Genomic DNA, 15,561 nt, shown 5'->3' on the forward strand with positions numbered 1-15,561 from the left:
GGCTGTATATTGTCACCCTGCTTATTTAACTTCTATGCAGAGTACATCATGAGAAACGCTGGGCTGGAAGAAGCACAAGCTGGAATCAAGATTGCCGGGAGAAATATTAATAACCTCAGATATGCAGGTGACACCACCCTTATGGCAGAAAGTGAAGAGGAACTAAAAAGCCTCTTGATGAAAGTGAAAGTGGAGAGTGAAAAAGTTGGCTTAAAGCTCAATATTCAGAAAATGAAGATCATGGCATCTGGTCCCATCACTTCATGGGAAATAGATGGGGAAACAGTGGAAACATTGTCAGACTTTATTTTTTGGTGGTCCAAAATCACTGCAGATGGTGACTGCAGCCATGAAATTAAAAGACGCTTACTCCTTGGAAGGAAAGTTATGTCCAACCTAGATAGCATATTCAAAAGCAGAGACATTACTTTGCCAACAAAGGTCCGGCTAGTCAAAGCTATGGTTTTTCCAGTGGTCATATATGGATGTGAGAGTTGGACTATAAAGAAAGCTGAGCACAGAGGAATTGATGCTTTTGAACTGTGGTGTTGGAGAAGACTCTTGAGAGTCACTTGGATTGCAAGGAGATCCAACCAGTCCATCTTAAAGGAGATCAGTCCTGGGTGTTCTTTGGAAGGACTGATGCTGAAGCTGAAACTCCAATACTTTGGCCACCTCATTCGAAGAGTTGACTCGTTGGAAAAGACCCTGATGCTGGGAGAAATTGGGGGCAGGAGGAGAAGGGGCCTACAGAGGATGAGATGGCTTGATGGCATCACCAACTCGATGGACATGAGTTTGAGTGGACTCTGGGAGTTGGTGATGGACAGGGAGGCTTGGTGTGCTGCGATTCATGGGGTCGCAAAGAGTCAGACATGACTGAGCGACTGAACTGACTGAATGATGCTCTGGCCTTAGGGAATGTACAGATCAAGTCCAGACTCAGAAACGCAGCATTGAAAGGACCCAGAGAGCAGAGTGGAGCTGGAGAGCTTTATGGTTGCTGAAGTCAGACCACGTGGGTTTGCAAACTCGGCCTCCCTCACCAACAGCGTGATATCCACATGCTACTCAGTGATTGAGCCTACATTACACTTTCTACAGAGGAGGTAGTAGGGATCCTGTTAGGATTAAAGAAGGTATGTCCTGTAACACACTTACATGGTGCCCACTACCTAGAGAACACTCAGTGAGCTTTAGTTGTGATTATTCTATGACGAGTTATCTGTGTATCAGATCATTTATAATCTGGTCCCCTGCTATCCCTCCCAGCTAAAGCTTTTCCTTTCTCAGGTCCCATTTTCACAGACTCCCCATCTCTCAAGCCTTTGTGCAGATGTCTCCTTAAGCCATACTGACCTTTCTGTTTCTCTAAGTTTATCAAAACCTTGCCTATCCTTCTAACCCTGCCTCAACTTTTGTTTTCTCCAAAAGCTAAAGATATCTTATCTTCTCTGACTGTTTATGGTGTCCTTCCTTCCTCTGGAATCTGATTGCTTTTTTTCTTTATAACATTTATTTGGCAGTTAACTTTATCTGGTTTTTCCTTGGTTTCCTATTTAGTTTTGTATGTGTCTGTGTCTTGCTTCCCTAAGTAGATGGTGAGTTTCTTCATGCCATTTGGAGGTATGTGAAGCAGGGATTCAGAGCAGCAGCTGTGACATCACCACTCACCAACTATGTGACCTTGAGTATGCTACTTAATCTTCATGTGCCTCAGTTTCTCCACTTGTCAAAAAATGATAATAATAGTACCTAGTTTTTGTGGGTTTAGATGAGTGAGTACTTGGTGCAGCTACTTACTGATTTAGTACTGTGAAATTCTTAGAATAGTGCCTGCCATGTATTACTCACTAAGTGTTGCTGATTGTTATTATTACCATTCCTCCTGCTTTATCCTACAGTAGCACTCACACATAAATAGCCTCAATACATATTGTTGAATGGGCGCCTATTTCCCCTCCAGTTCTCCTTCTTAGTTTTCTCCTAATCTATTTTTCTTCCATGCATATTAGCAGGAAAATTGAAAGGCTCCTTTTATTTAATTCCAAAGGGGGGGGAAAACAATCCCATGGGTTTAAGTAGCTTTGGCTGTCTGCTAAAGTAAACAGACCAACTCACTGAGAGAAACAAGTTTTTTTCTTGGCATTAAATTTGAAAAGGAATTTATTATAAAGTTGTTTATGGGGCAGGATGCTGGTGGATGCGGAGTGCTCATTCTTCTAAAACTTGTTGCGATTAGGGAAAAAAAAATTCCGTTAAATACAGGAGCTGTATCAAATAACACTGGCAGCCCAGGAGGACGAGGTCAATAGGGAGGTAGATTACACAGAGAGCTTTGTACCTGTCCCTTTATCCAGGGAGTCTGCTGAGAAACCAAAGAGAAAGATAAGTGGTACTTGCAAAAGGGCAAGAGCAGCCCCAAAACTGTAATCTGAAATTACTTCTTACATCATAGGTGTATTTTTGTCTTTAGGGAGCAGTGTTGTTGGTAATTTAGTGTAATTGCAGTAACCAGCTCATTAAACTGTGTCTGCAGAGAGCCTGGAAAAAACAAAAAGCACCTGCCCTTTATGTGACAGTGTCTCAAAGAATGCATTCGACTTTTAAATCAAATATTCTTATTGTTTTCAGTACAGTTTTCCATACACGAGTCAGAGATTTTAGTTACACTCACACTTGGCTGTTCCTTCAGAAAGTGAGAACCTACTAAGACATAGTGGTTGTTTCATGGAGTTTCATAAGCATGATGATGGGGGAAGCTGTTATAACTGATTTTATTTAGATTTTCAGATGATTCTTGAACAAATGACATTAGAACCACAGTCATCTTGAGATCAAAACAAAGTTTTGTCATAAGTTAAAAAAGCGGCTTTAAGACAGGAAGTAGAAATCGTGATGGACGTTTCTCCCAGTGGAGATCAGTTAGCAGACTGTTCTAAGGCCCTGGGATTTAATATGTTTTATGATGAGATGGTAGAGTGATTTCATAATGGAATATCCATTTTTAATGACTCCAAATTGCAAATACAAAATCAATGAAAATGAATTTGAATAAGACAGAAATACCTATATGAAGAGATGAGAGAATTATAGCTAATAGATAAAGCAAAGGAATTAGTAAAAAATAAACAAAAACCAAACAGGTTGTTTGTAAGCTGGCTGGTATGTTTTGGCAAAGGGCTGGGAGTCCTTCTGTCTTATTCTTAGTGAGAGAGTTCAGCCTGTAAAGTTCTTGACACATCAGAGAAAGGTCTTGGAAGGTACTGTTCTACTTACACCACACAGGAGGTGGCCTAAATATAAAAGAAGGAGATTTAAGCAAAGTAAGTAAATTTGGGGATGATAAATCTATAGTGAGTTATAAAAGTAAACAAGGCATGCTTTAGCAGAAACTTTATAACCTTAGACAAAGTTCCTGGGCAGGTGTGCAGTTCCTCTCCTTCCACTGCAATCACATAGAAATACTGAAATTTAAAATTATCTATATATTTAAATTAAATTCATATTTCAGCAAAAAAGTACGAAGAAATTTTCAGGTGCCAGAAATATATAAGAAATCAATAGCCAAAGCTGTGTGTGGGAGGACACGTAGATGCTAGGGGCTAGGGCTCTATACTGCCTGTGGACAGACGTCAAGGTTACATAACCTATTCATGACGTGGGTCTGGAGCTGAGCTCTCCAGGTAAAGCTGGGGGCTGGCAGACTGTTGCAGCTTTGGTGAACCGGGCAGGAAAGCTACTTGCAAGTTTTTATAGGAAGTAGCTGCCTACACCATGTCATTAGTGGAAACAGTCAACCTCCAGAAGTAAGCCTGAAGCTGTCATTTTTCCTTTGTATGGGTCCAGATGTGCACTGCTTTCTCCATGTGGAAACCCTAACCTATGAAAAACTCAGAAGCTAGTCCAGAATCATTGAACTCTTTAGAGCTCCAGCAGAGGCAACTGCAAATGCAGTCCTATTAGATTTGGTTTTGTTTCCGTTTTTGTCTTTTTTTTTTTTTCAACAGACCATCATGGACCTTTTATGAAGACAAGCTCATGGGCAAAAATTACAGAGCACTTAAGTATATACACCACCCTAAAGTCAAGCAATAGGAGCAACAAAATAAACTGAAAAGCCAAATAAAATAGACAGATCTTAAAGGGAATTTAAGAATGTCTAAGAAAGATTAAAAAAAAAAAGAATTTCTCAAGAGAAAAAAACCAACAACAGAATTTTCAATAGAACCAAATAGAAATGCTAGGAAAGAAAGAAGGTCATTGAAATGAGAAACAAAAAGAAAAAAAGAAAAATATCTCAACAAAATAGGTATTAAACTAAACATAGCTAAGGAGAGACTTAGTGACTTGGAAGATAGATCTAGGGACTCACCTGGAATGCAATATAGAGAGATAATAAGATATAAATGGCTCATATGGTAAAAAATCTGCCTGCAATGCAAGAGACCCAGCTTCAGTCCCTGGGTTGGAAAGATCCTCTGGAGAAGGGAACAGCTACCCACTCCAGTCTTTTTGCCTGGAGGCGTCCATAGATGGAGGAGCCTGGAGGGCTACAGTACATGGGGTCTCAGAGTCCGACCTGACAGAACGACTAACGGACAACACTATGAAAAAGAACGTAAGTCACAAAAAAGGATAGAAAGAGAGGCTTTGATGTGATTGGATCCTCAGACGAGAGAATAGAGAGTTCACTGAAGATCAGTATATGGTCTCATAAAATGTTCCTTGGCATTTTGGTCAGAGATTTAAGACTGTGTTCCCTGGTGGCTCAGACGGTAAAGTGTCACCCTGCAATGTGGGACACCTGGGTTCGATCCCTGGGTCAGGAAGATCGCCTGGAGAAGGAAATGGCAACCCACTCCAGTATTCTTGCCTGGAAAATTCCATGGACACAGGAGCCTGGTAGGCTACAGTCCATGGGGTCTCACAGAGACGGACACGACTGAGCAACTTCCCTCATAAGAATGTGTTAGATAAGCCCTGAGAAATCTATTATTTATTTTCTGTTTTAATTTTGACTGGCAGCATCCACAGTGATTTATGTACAGTATATACATCACTGTATTGAACTGTGACCAGGCAAGACAGTCCTAGAATGCCTGACAGTTTTTCTCCGTGACGTTTCACTGTGCTTACTGTTCTCTGTTACAGCTGCTGGTGTAGAGAAAGAAAGCAAGTAGCCATGTAAGGTGCTAATAGAACCAACGTCTCTGGGAGACCAGCCAGCTGCCCATTTTCTAAGGGTAGTAGTATGCTTCCCTCATAGCTCAGTCAGTAAAGAGTCTGACTGCAATGCAAGAGATGTGGGTTCGATCCCTGGGTCGGGAAGATCCCCTGGAGAAGGAAATGGCAACCCACTCCAGTATTCTGGCCTGGAGAATCCCGGGGACAGAGGAGCCTGGCGGGCTACAGTGTATGGAGTCGCAAGAGTCAGGACATGACTGAGCCACTGAGTGCAAGCGTGCAAGCTGGAAACTACTCTGGCTGGCTGCTCCTGCCTGAGCTGCCACCTACCTTGGCTTGTGAAGCTGGCGGCTGAGCTTCCATGTGCTCTGGGCAAAGGCAGAAAGCAAGCCTGAGGGCCGGTCTGCACGTGTGCCCATTTACCTTCCCCTTCCCACTCTCCCTTCTTTCTGGGGACTGCAACCCCAGGGCGCTCAGACATCGGCTTCTCTCCCTTTACATTTAAGGAATTTCATTTATTCCATGTCATAGAGAGAAAAGGAGACTGTGATTTCTTTTTCTGTTTGGTTTTCTACTCTCTGGCATAGAAGACTGGTACAGCAGTGTCCGTTAATATGCAGAAAGCATGGCTTAGTCATAAAGAATGTGTGCCTTAGGAATAAAATGACTGACCTCAGTTCAAATTTTGTCCTGCTAACTATTGGATGACTTTGGAAAAATTGACCTTTCTGTGTTTTAGTTTCCCCACCTGTAAAATCAGGTAGAAAAAAAAACACCTTTTGTAACATTATATTGAAATCATTTAATTGGTAGTTGAGAAAAATTAGTCCTTGACCTCCTGTTATATTGCTATATAGGTACTGGATGCAGACATTCTATCTTCATTTCCAGCACTATATTCTACCTTGTCATCAAACCATAGGGCCAATTTGGGGTTCATAACAATACAGTGACCATGGATGTGGGGTTCTGAAGAAGGCCAGGAAAAGGGAAAGGAAGACGTGCTCTCTCGTGCCTGTGCATCCTGACCACATCGTTTAGTTTCTGCTTTGCCCGCAGAGGCTCAGAGCAGGGAGGTGTACAGGGCCCGCTGCGGAATTAGGTCCCAACCTCTGAAGTCACCTTGGGTCATCCTGGCCCGTTCCCATGTACCTGTGAGCTGCGGGCAGAAGAGATTCCGTTATGGCAGATATATGGAGCCCATTGAACTCAAGTGGCCTGAGAGGATGTGGAAACACCCGGCTTAGTCTCCTCTGACCTTAGCCACGGGAGACCACGCTCTGAAGTTTGGGAGTAAATCAACCCACAATCCTGGTTTCTGTCTAAAAGCAGGATGTTGTAGGCTGTCTCTTACACACAGGCACACACACACACCCAATCTCACTCTCTTCTTTTCTCCCCCCTCTCTTTTATCCCTCCCCTTTTCTTTCCCTGCCTGTCCTTTTTGGTTCCTTCCCCTTCTTTATCTAAGAATCTCTCTTCTCTGTTTGTGTTCCAGCCTGCCTTCTGTCCTTGAAGGCATTATTTCATTGCTGGGTGGCTTTTGGACAGAAGATGAACCAGTGTGTTGCCCTATGCTCTGTCATCGCTACCAGTAAAAAAAAAAAAAACCAGCTCCAGGCTTCCTCTAGATGGGATAAAGAAGCTACACCAGGCTAAATGCAGACACAGTACCCTAGTAAGCAGGGAGAATAAACAGGCACCCTAAAATTCCACCTAAGCCTCTACAATCTTGGCTCTGCTGTACCTTGATCTCATGATTCAGGAATGAGGCAGATATTTCCATGGGTTGTTTCTTCTGGCCATAGGAGAGCAAGGGCAGCTTTACAAAATGGATGAGCTTCTTATCTCTGTCCTCTAGGGGTGCGGTGGGAGTGGGGACCACCCAGGATCATTTCTAATTCGAAGTCTGAGGGCAGGGACGGAACGACCTTGAAGGGTGAGGCTATGGAATACTCCATTAGCTTTCGTAACTATTCCTGCTTTCACACCACCTTGCTCATCTGTTGCCCTCACTAAAGCTACACATGCATGCATGAGCATGCCTACATTTGCTGTTGCAGAGCTGGAGAAATGCAGAGTGGGTTGCCCTCCCCACGTGAGGTACAGCAATCCACATGGCCTTGGCCCTCTTGGGTTTAGCAAGTGGCACCAACTCTAGGGAATCAATTAGTCAGAATTTACTTCTTTTAAGTCATTTATTTTTTTCCTTTTGCAAGTAACATATAAATCATTTGCGGGTTGATGTAGATAAGAAGTGCACCAAGAGAAACAAGAAAACAAGGGAAAAAATGTATCACTTGTATCCTTGGGAGTCGATCAGCCATAATGGACATTTTCATGTGTTTCAGACTTTTTTCTTGCTCATTTATAGGCTTAAATTAATTTAAGCCTATTTAATTTAATTTAATTTAATTTTATAATCCATTTAATTTAATAATCTGCCATTTAATTGTATAATCTGCCTTTTCCTTTCAAAATTATAGCACATATTTCCCTATCATTACAAGTGCTTTTTAATGGCTTTGAGATATTTCCTGGATGGATATAACACCATTTAACTGTTCCTAGTTTTTGAAAATGTAGGTTGGTTCAGCTTCCTGCTATTATAAATACTGCAGTGATCAATTAATACTGATCTCAGATTAACAAGAGTGCCTTGAGATTCTCAAGTAGTAACGAATCCACCCGCCAGTGCAGGACACATGGTTCGATTCCTGGGTTGGGAAGATTCCCTGGAAAAGGAAATGGAAACTTATTCCAATATTCTTGCCTGGAAAATCCCATGGACAGAGGAGCTGGGCAGGCTACAGTCCGTAGGTCACAAAGAGTTCGACATGATTTAGTGACTAAAAAACAACAAGGTGAGATTCTAGTATGTGTCAGTCCTTGACTGGGTCCTATGTACAAGATCCATGGTGTCAAGAAATTTATAGTCTAATTTGGGAGCTAAAAACAGAGTTTTGGGTCAGTCCTGAGCTCTTTCCTTTCATCTTTTCAGATTGGCAAGGTGAAGTATATATTATACTGCTGAATTTGAAATGAATAAGAGCAGAACTAAAGGGATGTGTGTATATATATGTGTGTGTGTGTGTGTGTATATATATATATGTATATATATATATATAATTATTGATATTTAGCACATAGCTCAATAGGCCTAGACAGAAAATGCATTGTTAATAATAGCAAATATTATGAGGAGATGAAGTTTGAAGAGCAGCTGGTCAAATTTTATCTTGGCCTGGGAAGTATCTAATATAACTGACAATAATCTATACATGTCCCTCTATTTGATTTAAATTCTCTAGAGTTGATTGCTCTTTGTATATCCCAAAATATGCAAAATTCACTTAAGACTATGTTCTTTAAATTGCAGCTCACATTGGTGGCTGATTATCTGAATTCCAGTTCTGATTTTTACAGGCCTGCTGAGATTTACTTTTCCTCTTGCTTTCGTTTTTACAGTCAGTTTGAATCTCATGGAAAAACATTCCCGGAAAAGGGTATGACGTTTATAAAACCACAGCAGATTGAAAACCGGTGTTCTGATGGTGTATTTGTGTGAGTGTGTGATAGGTCATTACTGTAGGTCAAAAGTGGAATAGACACAGAGAGTGGAAGAGGATATAGCTGACTTGAAAGATGCTTTCAGACACTAGGGTTGTGGGGTATTAGGACGAAGTGTGTGTGTACTTTCAGACCAAAGTGTTGGAAGTGTCTGTATAGTAGGGACTTCACTAGAGTCTGGGCAGAATGGTCTGAGGATCCCCAGTCTGCTGTCAACAGGGACGCATCTCAACCTCGCTCTCTGTTTTCAGATTGATGACCCCAACAGCAGCCTGGAGGAGGTGACGGATGAGGCCGAGGCCATCAGGTCTGTGAACAAGCTGGGAAGCAGCCAAGCCTTGAATGAAGATTTCCTGGATTCTGATTACCGGACCGGGCAGCTCTACCCGTTCTCCCTCAGCAGTGATCCCCACTCGGCCACCTTCACTCTCACAAACGCAGCTCCGATGACCCCGTCCTTCCAGGAAAGGTGGTACATGAATCTCAACAGCCTGATGGAGCGAGCTCTGACCCCGCAGTGTGGTGGTGGGGACGAGCTCTACATCATCGCAGGCGCTGTGCCCTCAGACCTCAGGGTCAGAGACAGAGTGAGCATCCCAGAGTTTGTCTGGCTGGCGGCCTGCTGCGCGGTCCCTGCGGGAGGCTGGGCCATGGGCTTTGTCAAGCACACCCGCGACCAGGAGGTCATCGAGGATGTGATGCTGAGGGACCTGGAGAAGCTGCTTCCGTTCCACCTTCAGCTGTTCCAGAACAACTGTGGGGAAAGTGACCAAGACACAGAGAAGATGAAAAAAATCCTGGAGGTGGTTAACCAAGTCCAGGACGAGGAGCGGAGGCTGGACTCTGAGGGGGGCTCCGAGATGCTCTCCAGCGCGAGGGGAACCAGGTCTGCCCTGCCACCTCCGGAGACATCTGGGGAAGGGAGTAGCCTTCTGGGAGGCCTCCTGGGCTTTGTCGCTACCCCGTTCATCAAGCTTTGCCAGTTAATTTATTACCTTGCCTTCGGGATCCTGAAGTACACTGTGTATTTCCTCTGGTATGTCACCAAGCAGGTGATTAACGGTCTAGAAAGTTGCCTTTATCGCCTGGGGTCAGCCACCATCACCTACTTCTTGACCATCGGGGAGGAGCTGGGCAGCATTCCCTGGAAGGTCCTCAAAGTCACGGTCAGGATCACCAGGGCCGTGCTCCGGATCCTTTGTTGCCTGCTGAAGGTGGTCTGCCGCGTTGTGGGTGTCCCTGTCCGGGTGCTTGTGGACGTGGCCACGTTCCCCGTGTACACCATAGGCGCGGTTCCGATCGTCTGCAGGGACATTGCCATGGGCCTTGGTGGCATCCTCTCTCTGCTCTTTGACACAGCTTTTGGCACCATGGGTGGTCTATTTCAGGTCATCTTTACTGTCTGCAAGCGGGTTGGCTACAAGATTACTTTTGACAATCCTGGGGAGTTATAGAAAAAAAAATAATGAGTGCCCGGTCCCAGTGAATTTGATTTTTTTTTTTAAATAGAGAAAGCTGGAATATTTTGTCTATACTATGGGTTTCTGTTCACTCTCAATTATATTTTGGCCTTTGGTGGGGGTGTCTGCCTGTTCCAGCCTAACCCAAGAGACATGTTCAGGGTGGGATTATGTGTAGGTTGCCTGCTGGGATGTAGGTGAACTTCCAAGCAATCCCCTTCAGTGAATCACTCTGATACAGGAGACCTTGTGAGAGATGCTGGTGTTCATTTGTGATCAGTAAAAATTACAGAAGGAGAATCTGGAAGAGGACCACTTTAAACCAAACTGTCTCTGAGAAAAGTAGAAAGGAATTTATTCCTGCTATCACTCTCTGAGACTCAAGACAAAACTGATATAAGTATTCCTGGCCAATTTGTTATCATTTTGCTTCTCTTTCTCCCCAGCTCAGCTGACTTGGTGAGGTGCAGACACTTCCTTGTTGAAATAGCTCTCTTAGGATATAGAATCTGTTACATCCCTTAGCTTTCCATGACTCCCGAGAATCTGTAAGGTGGTTTTGTTTCTCCAATGTTGAATTTTGCTGCATTTTTCCTTTGAGTTAATGGTAAGCATTATATGCAAATATGGCATAACAAATTCTGAATGCAAGGACTAAGATTGTTTGCCCCTTGAATGCTACCCAGGTATTAAAAAGGGGGTGCAAAGATCAGACCTCTGCTCTGAATAGGTGCCATAGGTCTGAGGATATCCTTAGCCAAGCTTGGATTAACTTGACATATATTAAATCTCTGGCTGAGAAAATGGAGCTCAAAGACCTACATGTTAAGCTAATATGAAAATTCATATCCTGCAAAATACTAGATCAGTCTTTCTTAAACTTCCAGCAAGTACCCAATAGAGTAAAATGCTCTGACTCTGTCCTTAAATGGTGGTTTTAGTATAAAGGTATTAAAAAAATAGTCAGAAAATTATAACTCTTCTGCCCATCTTGGCAAAAAAAAAAAAAAAATCATAGACACATATATCTAAGTTTATATGTACATAATCTTAATTCCGAATCATTATCTCAGGAAATTATTTTTATAGTGTGTTTGATGCTAGAAAACATAACTTTCCAATTAAAGCAAGTTATTTATGAGAGCTAATCTCCAATTTTTTGATCAAGCTCTTGTCATTTTAATTCTTGCACTGAAAAACGATAACAGGAGGAAGCCAAAGCTCCCAAACTTTGTTCTGCCTTCCAGAGCTGAGAGGGAATCACCTGGATTTTTCTGAGTGTTCTAGAGAGTTCCTGTGAGGTAGAATAGGACCCAGTGTAAACTACTGATTTGGGGGTGCAGGCCACCCTGCATCTGAAAGTTCAGTGCAGAGATCTGGGTCCAGAAAGGCAATGAGGGGAGAAGGATGGGCGAACCGTCGGCATCAAGTTGATGCCCAAGAAATGTGAGTGTGGTGAGAGTTACTTTTTTGCAGAAAAATAATGGAATTGGACCCGAAGTAGCAGGGCAGCCAGCAAGCTGCCATTCTGATCAGTTTGTTGCATGAGGTAGGGTAGTGGGACACCAGACCGTGAACCTGTCATAGGAAGTAATACACTAGATTATCTAAGACTCTTAAGCAGTATTTTACCAACACTTCTGTTGGTGACCGTAAAAATCTGTAGTCAGGCTTTCCTTCATTTCAGTAGTGTGAGGAGCCATGGAGGAGAAGAGTTTGCCTTGGTACTGATGGGTCAGGTAGAATCCTGCCAGATGAAAGAAAGGGAATTTCAGAGGGGACCAGAGAGATGGTCTGACCAGAGACAAGCTCAGCCTGACCAAAGCTGCCTCTGATGAGGAAGCTAGCACCTGATGCTAACTGATGGTAGACCAGGAGCCAAGGTCTTCTGCTTGGATCCTATCCGAGGTGACATCCCACACCTTGGGTGTCAGATCTGTGTCTCCCTGGTCTAGGGCGGGGTTTTCTCCATCATCCATCGAACAAACTGGACTCTGATGAATTAAATGGGTTTGGCCCATGTGATGAAGCAACTAGCCGTCCATGCGCACCAGTAGGGTTGTTGCCTCCTGTGGAATTAATGTCCCCTCAGAGTACCTATCTGCATACCGAAAGGCCCACGGGGGCCATCCATGGCAGCTGGAGCCCCTTGGCACCATGCAAGGAGCAGGGCATCTGAACTTTTCTCGAGAACCATTCGAAAATGTCTTCCTTTTCAGTTCTAGTTGTTTTGCGTCTTATTTATTTATTATGGTGTGGCCTTTTTTGAAATCTGGAAAGGGATAATAAAGGGAAAACTAATCCCCAAGGTTGGGTGGCTGAGAGCCTCCACTCTGGACTGTGGGTCTTTGTACCTGTGGCTCACCAGCCCCAGCAGGTGGCCAGACCGCTGGCCCGCCCCAGTGAGCCACTTTGGCCTTTGGGGTGGGATTTTGAATTGACGAGCCCCATCTCTGGCTGGAAGATTTTTCTGTGGCTCTGCTATGTTCTCAGGCCCTTGGCGAGGTCAGCCTTCTCTTCATCATTGCTGCGCTGACTTTCTAGTCTGGATCAGCCACTCCTTTGGACACTCCTCTGTTCCATTGTGCCTTTTGAGTGTTCGCTTCTCACTCAGCATCAGCACTTGCCCCTAAATGCAGATGAAGGGATCTGGAGAAGGAGCTAGAGTGAAACACTGGTCATTCATCCATCCAATGTCCATTTGAACATCTAAGTTGCAGAGATTGACAATACGTGCATCCCGTCCTCGAGGAGTTCAGATATCTAGTGGGGAGGACGCGGTGAGCTGATCCATGTACCACATCGTGGTAAGCCTGCAATGGTACTAGCATCCCTGGAGCACAGCAGGAAAACCCACAAAACATGGACATTGGGGAAGCCTTTATAAAGGGCGTGATGAGTCAATTTGACATTTTCAAGCTATGTACAATGCTGTGCACCTTGCAATGCTCAATAAAATAATTGTTGACAACTCATCAGCTGTTCTGGAAAATATATAAAGGGGGAGAATCTTGGAAGGAGGTTGGGGGTTATCATTGATTTTTATTTTATTTTTTTCCATTTTCTTCTTGATTGACATTAACTCAAGCCATTTCCACTCCCACCTGGATTTTTTTCTTTTAATTTTTTAATCATACATGAGAAAACAGAGAGGTTAGATCAGTGAAACGGCCCTGGACCTTTTTTCCATGTTATTTCTCTGAAAAGCTATTTGAGACATGAAATATTTGAAGTACCCAGGAACCTACTGCTTCACTGATTCTGAATCACATAGGAAGTTATAGGAACACTCTAAATTTTTATTTTAGGAACACCCCCCCCCCCCCCCCCCGCCACAGTGTGAGATATGACACAGTCTCTGGAGGGAAGTGGTCTTCTGTGGCCTTTAGTAGGGCTTTCAACCCTGGGATGGTTGAGTGGTGGTCTTCTCAACACAGGTGGTCTTCTGTGGCCTTTGGTAGGACACTCAACCTTGGGATAGCTCTTGCCTTCCCACTGTGGGCTGGGTCTTATGTGTGATTTGATGTCTTGTTCAGCATTTCACCTAAACTTGTCACCCACTGAGGTTTCAAAATGTTACACTAGGAGCCGTGTAGTGTAGACTCCTTGGCCTTCATAAATGGGCTCTCAGAATTCTCACTCTTTCTCTCTCTAAGTATTTTCTCCCAGATCATGGCTTGATTTCTAATAATTACATTCCAAACTTTTTTTTTTTGATTTGGAGTATAGCTCATTAACAATGTTGTGATAGGGTGCTTGCCTGCTGGCTCAGTGGTAAAGAATCCACCTGCCAATGCAGGAGATATGAATTTGATCCCCGATCTGGGAAGATCCCACCTGCCAGGGAGCGACTAAGCCTGTGCACCACAACTACTGAGCCTGCGCTCTAGAGCCCAGAACCACAACTACTGAGCACACGTGCTGCAACCTCAGGCTCGCCCTAGAGCCTGTGCTGTGCACCAGGAGAAGCCCGCACACCTCAACTAGAGGGGAGCCCCTGCTGCTGCAACTAGAGATAAGCCCTCACAGCAACGAAGACCCAGCACAGCCAAAACAATTAAGTAAGTAAATTATACATATATAACAATGTTGTGATAATTTCAGGTGGACAGCAAAGGGACTCAGCCATACATGTACACGTATCCATTCTCCCTTAAACTCCCCTCCCATCCAGGTTGTCACGTACCACTGAGCAGAGTTCCCTGTGCTATGCAGTAGGTCCTCACTGGTAATCCATTTTAAATAAAATATTATTTTTAAGCTTAAATTTCAACACGGAAAACACTGAGACCACTTGTCTTTGTTGATTGTGTGCCATTCAGTTGGTGTTCATAAGGAGATGCTCTCAGCAGAGGATCAAGGTCACTCCTAGAGGGCGTGTTGCCTAATGTAAGAGCCCAGACCCTGGAGTCAGAATGACTTAGGTTCCAGTCCAGGCTTCACTTCTTAACAAGCTTGCGATACTGGGGAAGGTCCCACCCAAAGCCTCAGCTTCCTCGTCTATACAATTGGGCTAATTATCACTACCCACCTCAGAGAATTGTTATGAGAATTCAATGAGTTAATGAAGATGAAGCGTTATTCCCATGCCTGTCACGTGGGAGCACCCAGTAAATGTTAATTGTTGTTGTAGAGCTATTGTTGGTCATAATATCCGTGCATCTTGAGTGAAATGACAAAGTTGCCTTAGACGTCAGGACGTTTCTGGATCAGAGCTGGAAAGGCGAGGGTTAAAGTACAGTCTGGGAGTTGAGGTCGGGAATGAAAATGAAGGAATCCAGAGCCTCATCGGTGGTATCAGTGTATCTGAAGAGACAGGCAAGGGCTGGAGCTAGATTCTAGAAAGAGGGATTCTGAGAACAACAGCTCTACTTGTTTTCAGCACCTATTCAGAAAGCAATCCCCAGGTTGCTCAGTGGTAAAGAATCTGCCTGCCAATGCAGGAGACACAAGAGATGTGGGTTCCATCCCTGGGTTGGGAAGATCCCTTGGAGGAGGGCATGGCAACCCACTCCAGCATTCTTGCCTGGAAAATCCCATGGACAGAGGAGCCTGGCGGGCTGCAGTCCCTGGGGTCGCAGAGAGTCAGACACAACAGCGCGTGCGCTCAGGAAGGGAGGCATGAGCACCTCTGGTCTCTGGAGTAGAGAAGTATTTCCCCTCCAGACCCTTCCTTGCTAAGTCCGTAGTTTTATAACAGATTCAGTTTCTCAGGAACCCCAGTATTTCAAAGAGAGTTAACTAGAGAATATGTACACATTAAGGCTGAAAAGGATGACCTTCCCTGTAAATAGTCAACCTTCTTTATAGTCAGTCTCGTGAGTTAAAGCATTATGAATTTGTC

General features: G+C 43.9%; 1 protein-coding gene across 1 annotated transcript in view; it reads left to right on the forward strand.

Moving 5' to 3' along the window:
• The window catches only part of ENDOD1 (endonuclease domain containing 1), a 35,220-nt gene extending 22,028 nt beyond the window's left edge, over positions 1 to 13,192 (forward strand). The window contains exon 2 of the mRNA XM_027563878.1: positions 9,009 to 13,192. Within this exon, the coding sequence (XP_027419679.1) occupies positions 9,009 to 10,211 (1,203 nt within the window). The 3' untranslated portion in view covers positions 10,212 to 13,192. The remainder of the gene's footprint in view (positions 1 to 9,008) is intronic.
• Positions 13,193 to 15,561: the final 2,369 nt, after the last annotated feature.

Source organism: Bos indicus x Bos taurus, chromosome 15 (assembly GCF_003369695.1).
Source record: "Bos indicus x Bos taurus breed Angus x Brahman F1 hybrid chromosome 15, Bos_hybrid_MaternalHap_v2.0, whole genome shotgun sequence".
Lineage (NCBI taxonomy): Eukaryota > Metazoa > Chordata > Mammalia > Artiodactyla > Bovidae > Bos > Bos indicus x Bos taurus.